The 6,431-nt window shown below is 45.3% G+C and overlaps 1 protein-coding gene across 1 annotated transcript; it reads left to right on the top strand.

The window, feature by feature from the left end:
* The first annotated feature begins 3,200 nt into the window (after nt 1–3,200).
* Klf14 (Kruppel like factor 14) lies at nt 3,201–6,162 on the top strand. Its single transcript, XM_021165916.1, has one exon. It carries the CDS (start codon nt 3,488–3,490, stop codon nt 4,463–4,465), a length of 978 nt encoding a protein of 325 aa, XP_021021575.1. The 5' UTR covers nt 3,201–3,487; the 3' UTR covers nt 4,466–6,162.
* The last annotated feature ends 269 nt before the right edge of the window (nt 6,163–6,431 follow it).

Here is a 6,431-nt window from a genome sequence, read left to right as displayed (position 1 = left end):
GAATAATATCATTTGGCTTTATAGAGATGCCACAGCTTCTCAAAATAAATTGTAAATTTAACTCAGCAAAATACCAAAAAAAAAAAAAAAAGTTTTTCTTTAGAATTTGATGGGCTGATGCTAAAGTTAGTATAGGAGTGAAGTGTAAAAAATGGTTAGTGTGGTTGTAAAGGAACAAAGAGGGACAAGCCCTCCTGTACATTAAGAGTTATTACCAAGCTGTCATAATTAAGGCTTATTATCAAGGCATTGTAATTAAGAGTGTGCCTTTGGCTCAGAATTGGTTTGGCCCATGGAAAAGGACAAACTAGGAACATTTCCATGAATATATGGAAATTTAATTTACAATCATGGTGGCATCACACATTAATAGGGACATGATGACTGTTCAGTAAATCAGGTCACAGCAGGCTATCCTTGGTGGAGGAGAGAGGACAGAAATAATTCCTGCTTTACACCCAGATTTTCACATGTGGAAAGGACACGTCAGAGAGAAAGCTGTAAGTACTGTCTTCATGCATCAGGTGTGGGTTGTTTCTTTAATGATACAGAGACAACAAAAACCTTTTTTTTTTTTTTTGATTCTTGGGTTGGTTTTTTTTTTTAGGGATTAATATGACTACAACAATATTTTATGTTCTCTCTAAAACAGGCAACATCAAAAGTTAAAAGACAAACTATAGATTGGGACAATGTGTTCAATGTATATACACATGAAACACCATAAGTCCAAGGAATGAAAGATAAAAAGCACACGTAGCCTATTGGAAAAATGACAAAGGCTGACAAAAAACAAATCACAGACTCAGAAACTTCAACAGCCAATAAGTCCATGGAAAAATGCCCAGCCTCACTAGCAGTGAGGGAAATTCAAATAAAATAACAAGATACTGGGTATTTTTTTTAAATCCAACTGGCAGAAATAAGTCTGATTCTAGAATGGGTTTAGCATCATGTTAGGGAAACAGGACATCTCATCTGCTGCTGATGGATGTGCAAATTGGAATATCATTGGCAGTTTCTAGTAAGACTCAAAACATGAGTGCTGCCTAGCAATCGTCACCTAGGTACACACTGGAGAAATTCTTACATATGTGCAAAAGAAACATGCACTAGCAATACCAAAATATTGGCAACAACTTCAACATTCATCAGTAGGACCATGAATAAAAAGGACACATTCATATGCATGGATCTACAATGCAGCAATTAAAATGAGTGAACTGCATTTATATTCACCAACATGATTAGGAGGGGGAAAACACCCAAAAACATCCCAAGAAGGAAGAAAAAAGTTAAGGAATAATATATACAGTCTTAAACCATGTGTATATATTTTTAAAAAGCAGTATCTCCATATAAATTCATATAAAGTTGAAAGTCTGCAACCTAAATTGCAAAGTTGCATACCAAATTCATGATAGAGTTTGCCTTTGGGGGAAGGCTGGAGAGTGCAGCCAGAGAGGCAGAGGGGACTTGAATTTCATCAGAAATGATGACTAGTTAAAGTTTAAAAAGAAGATCTGAAACAGATATGACAAAATAGTAACATTTATGAATTATACCAGACAGGTACACTTGTATTATATTCTCTCATCATTTTAAAATATCTCCACACGTTTTTCTAAAGCATAAATTTGAAAGGAAAAAAAAAACAAACCAGGTACTAGATCATTCTGAGAGAATGTTCATGTATGGATTGCTGCAGCATCTGAAAATCTGAGGCAAGTATCTTTAACAAAAATGAATCCGTTTTAGAATTGGGACTCTTTAAAAATAATACAACTGCCAATATTATTTTAAAACTGCTGAAATGGACAGTCGGTTCTACAGGTATCAACCCACAAATCATGCTGGGAGAAGCAAGCTGCAAAGAGACATGTGCAGCACAGTAACACTTACCCACATTTAAAATGCACTAACAAAGATACATGGGTCTATTTACATACTTAGGTAGCCATGTAATAAAGCACAGCAAACGTTAGAAGAATCTACCCTTTATGATACTGAGTAGTGAGGGAGAAAACGAACAGTGCTGGAGAAACGAGGGAAATGACATTCTACCCTCTCTGGATGCTTAATATAAATTTAAAATCTGAAGCAAACACGACAAAAATATCATATTTGATTATTCTAGTCATCAAGTATATGGACATATGTTATTCTTGAAGCATGTGTATCATTTTAATTTTCCAAAGGAAAAAAATAGTGAAGAATTGCAAATAAAATGCACATAACGTAATAGTACAAAAGTAAAGCCTAGGTACATCCCAAACCGTGGTAGCACTACATTTAGAAATTATCCTGTTTATTTGCTGTGGGGTTTTTAAATTTTAAAAAATAAAAAGGGGGGCAAATACAGCCGTGAAGGCATGTGAAAGAAATCATTCATATTTGATTATAAAAAAGAAAAAGCCCCCCACAATCATAAACCACTGGATGAGCATCCTATACCATTTTGCTGCATATTCTTAATTTTAATTTTTTTGTCAAAAGAGAAATAGAAGAGGTTGCCTAATTGGAAACGTGACTTTCTATTATTAAAATTGTGGGAGTCCATTTTAATGTGTTTATCTCGCTGCTAGTCTGTAATTTATATTTCAGCGTGGATATTTGTTTGTGTGCCTGTGACAGGTTAATGCAGTTTAAACGTGCGTTTTTTTCTTTCGTTGCTTGAATAGTTAAATCGTTACTTCAAGGATTTTAAGTTTCTATTTCAAGCGGGGATGATTCTTTGCTCTCGCCAGGGTTAAAACCGTTTCTGATTCAAAACGTTATTAATTAATGGCTACGCGGTGATCTATTGGCGACACGGCTGCCGATCCTGCATTAACAGCCGAACTGCTAAATGAGAAAACTTTGTTTCGCCCCCGGTTTCTTTTGGATGAAGACTTGGGGCTATTTTCCATTTGAGCTGTGAGCGGTGGACGCGAGTCAAACGCAATCGCAGCCCACTTCGCCAGCGATCGCGTTTGCGAAGCGAAAGACAAGTCAGGTATTAGCGCCGCTTTTTTTTCCTCGCCGCTCCCTCCTCCCCCTTAGAGGAAAAAAAAAAAGTTTCTAGGACTCTGCCGGACACCCAGCTGGCCAGAGACCAGGGGCGAGGGGGGCGAGGCCGGCAGGCTGCCCAGAAGTTGCGATCCGGGACTTGCGCGCATTGAAATTACCTGGCTCGCCAGCAGCGGAGAGAAAGCGCAGACAAGATAATTTCTCAGGCTGCTGGGAATGCCATAGCCCGCGCGGCAGCGCGATCCAGGGGTGTCCTCGGGCCGGGGCGGGTCCCCGCCACCCCCGCAGGCTTCAGTGCGTCAGGGCGCGTCAGGCGGGGCGGGCTCGGCTCCGGCAGCAGCGGCTGCGGGCGGCGAGCGGCGCGCACCGGCTTCCAGCTCGTCTGGCTCCAAGCGGCGGGACGGACGCTCCCGGGGACTCTCCGGCCCGCGGCTGGCCGCGCTCGGACGGCGCTCGCCCGCAACCGGGCGCCGCCAGCATGTCGGCCGCCGTGGCTTGCCTGGACTACTTCGCTGCCGAGTGCCTGGTGTCTATGTCCACCCGCGCCGTGCTGCACCGGCGCGCAACGGACCCCGAAGGCGCGAGCGCAGCGGCTGTCTCCGAGGTGGGTGCAGTGTCTCGGGAGTCGGCGGGGAAGGGTACCGGGTCACGGGGGGTGCTGTGGATACCCCCGGTCCTCCAGGTCCCCGCCCCGAGCCCCGGAGAAGGCGATGGCGCGCCCCACCTGCTGGCTGCGAGCGCTTTGGCTGATTTAAGTTGTGGTGCACGGGAAGACTTCAGAGAAGACTCCGAAGAAGCTCCGTGTGCCTCAACTAGCTGCTTCGAGCCGACCTGGTGCTCCAGCCCTACTGGGGGCTCTGAGCCTACCCAGGCCTTCTTCGAGGATGAGCTCTCTGACGCCGAGAGCTCCTGCAGTGATTCTGCTATCCTGGATGCGCCTGAGGCCTCAGAGGAGCCGGATGACAGCGGAGAAGTGCCCGAGGGGCCCCCAGGGGCCCGCCCTGCGCCATCAACGGGCCCGACGTACCGAAGGAGGCAGATTACGCCCGCATCCAAGCGACATCAGTGCTCCTTCCACGGCTGCAACAAGGCCTACTACAAGTCGTCGCACCTCAAGTCACACCAGCGTACCCACACGGGGGAACGCCCCTTCTCCTGTGATTGGCTCGACTGCGACAAGAAGTTTACGCGTTCTGATGAGCTAGCCCGCCACTACAGGACGCACACCGGTGAAAAGCGCTTCTCCTGCCCGCTGTGTCCCAAGCAGTTTTCTCGGAGCGACCACCTGACCAAGCATGCTCGTCGCCATCCAACTTACCATCCCGACATGATCGAGTACCGGGGTCGTCGTCGCACTCCCCGCCCTGAGCCACCACCCCCAGCCGTGGTGGAAAGCTCTGGTTCCGACTCCGGCTCCTCTTCTGGCCAGGAGACCAGCTTCACTGCTTGCCTGTAGGACTGTCTTGCTGTCTATCTATCCCTCAAGCACAACCTCCACCCCCGCTGCCCCCCAGGCCGTTGTCCATGCCTTCTCTCTGTCCATTCCTATTTTCCAAGGTCATTAGACCGAGGCACAGACTGGTTGCTCCGCATTGGGGATGGGTTCAGACAAACTTGTCGGACTCTGGAGAGGGACTGGGAGCCAGAAGTTAGCAGGAAGTCCTGCAACACAAACATCTTCTGAAATGAACGGTTTCTTCCAAACAGCCTGCAAGAACCTTTGAGAAGGGATGAACTCTCCAGCGTACTGAAGTTTCTTCCCTCCATGGCACCAGAGATGTAAAACTGAATTCTGAGATGCTGGAGGATCTCCAGTCCCAAATGACTCTGGTGCCTCACCCATTGGCCAGGGCGGACTTTGGAGAGGGTGTCCAGGGTGGCAGCCTTGGAAATGTCCAGACTTGGATGAAGAGAGGCCTTTGGAAACAGAAAATATTTCTATTTCTGTAAACAGCAATGTTTACTAATTTATTTTCGGTATCTTGTAAACAAAAATTCAGGTTGATGGGAAGCTAATGTCTTTGACTCTCCCGATTGCCCCAGCTACCTCTGCTTTGTGGATGTATGGCTGGGAGATGCTTTTTGGTGCCTGGGGAGTGGTATGAGTCTGCTTGCAGTTCCTATAGCGTAATTTTGAACCCTGCACTAGCATTGTAACCTTTTTTTTTTTTTTTTTTTTTTTTTTCAATTCCTTCTCAGGGGTGGTAACTTTCTGGCTCACGATTATGGAGAGATTGGTTAAGTAATTGGAAACAATCATAACAGCACAAGAGAGAAAAGGCTAGTCTGAAATAGCTTCTCCTTCACCTAGAATGCAAGCTCAAGTAACTTTTGAGTGGGACAGGTACAAAACAGCACTTTTCACGACCTTTGTTAGCTGTTCCATTGGAACGGAGAGATGAAGTTCCTGATGCCCCACCCTAAGTAATCTTAGGGGTAGTAGAGTCTATTCACCTCTTAGTGGCTAAGTAGGGCTTAATTTCAGTGAAGGTCTGCACATTGTTGTTTCTGTTGCAGGTGAATTGGTGGGTGAGGGGGGGAAGTGAGAGACTGGTTTATTTTAGAGAGCTGCTGTCTTGGATTTGGGGTGGGAGCAGCTAGACAATAGCTGTTATCAAATAGGAGCACCTTTCTCTAGCATCAGAATCTTAGGTTAAAACCTCAGGGCCCTTCTGCCCCCTTGAAGGAATAAGACATCAGGAGTATTCTTCTGTTGTGTGTCCCAGCTACTGTGGATTGAAATTACTGATGTTTGTGTGCGCGTGTGTGTGTGCGTATACGTGTGTGTTTCTTTCATTAAATATGAGGCTGAAAGGCCTTTCCTAACCCGATGAGGTCCCCTATGATCCCCCTCCTGCATATCTTAAACCACCCATCAATCACACTTGTAAAGGGTGTTGTGATCTCATGGAGTTGTAAGAGGCACTTGAGTAAGCAAGTTGCTTTCCCCTGTTTTATAGATTAAAACGCTTATGCTTAAATTATCTTAAAAGTTATATGCTAAGTTTCTGCCAAGAGCTAAGAGTAAAAGTAAAATGTATTGACTTTTAAATGGTGTTCCTTTGTGATTGTGTTCCCATGTTCTCACCCTACCTCCCTATCACCATGATCCCCTGCCATCCTGTTTTCTGCTGCTGCTATAAATCTTTAAATGCTGAGAACTTACCTGAGTCCTTTGGCGTTTGTATTTAATAACAAAACCCCTTTCTTAACAGGCTAAGTTCATCTCATGTCCACGCCCTGCAGACTTGGGTGAGACTGTTTCTTTAGCATCCTGGGAGGGACTTTTCTTTGGAGCTGATAGACTCTTTATGTCATTTATCTTCTGTTTCTGGTCCTGGGCATTCAGGTATCCTCGAGAGAATAAATTATTACAAGCAGAGTATTGAAATGCTACTGGGTTCTCATAAACTATGTGAGGG

This window comes from Mus caroli, chromosome 6, assembly GCF_900094665.2.
Source record: "Mus caroli chromosome 6, CAROLI_EIJ_v1.1, whole genome shotgun sequence".
Classification (NCBI taxonomy): domain Eukaryota; kingdom Metazoa; phylum Chordata; class Mammalia; order Rodentia; family Muridae; genus Mus; species Mus caroli.
The sequence above is the reverse complement of the archived record's forward strand: the minus strand, read 5'-3'. Positions and strand labels throughout refer to the sequence as shown.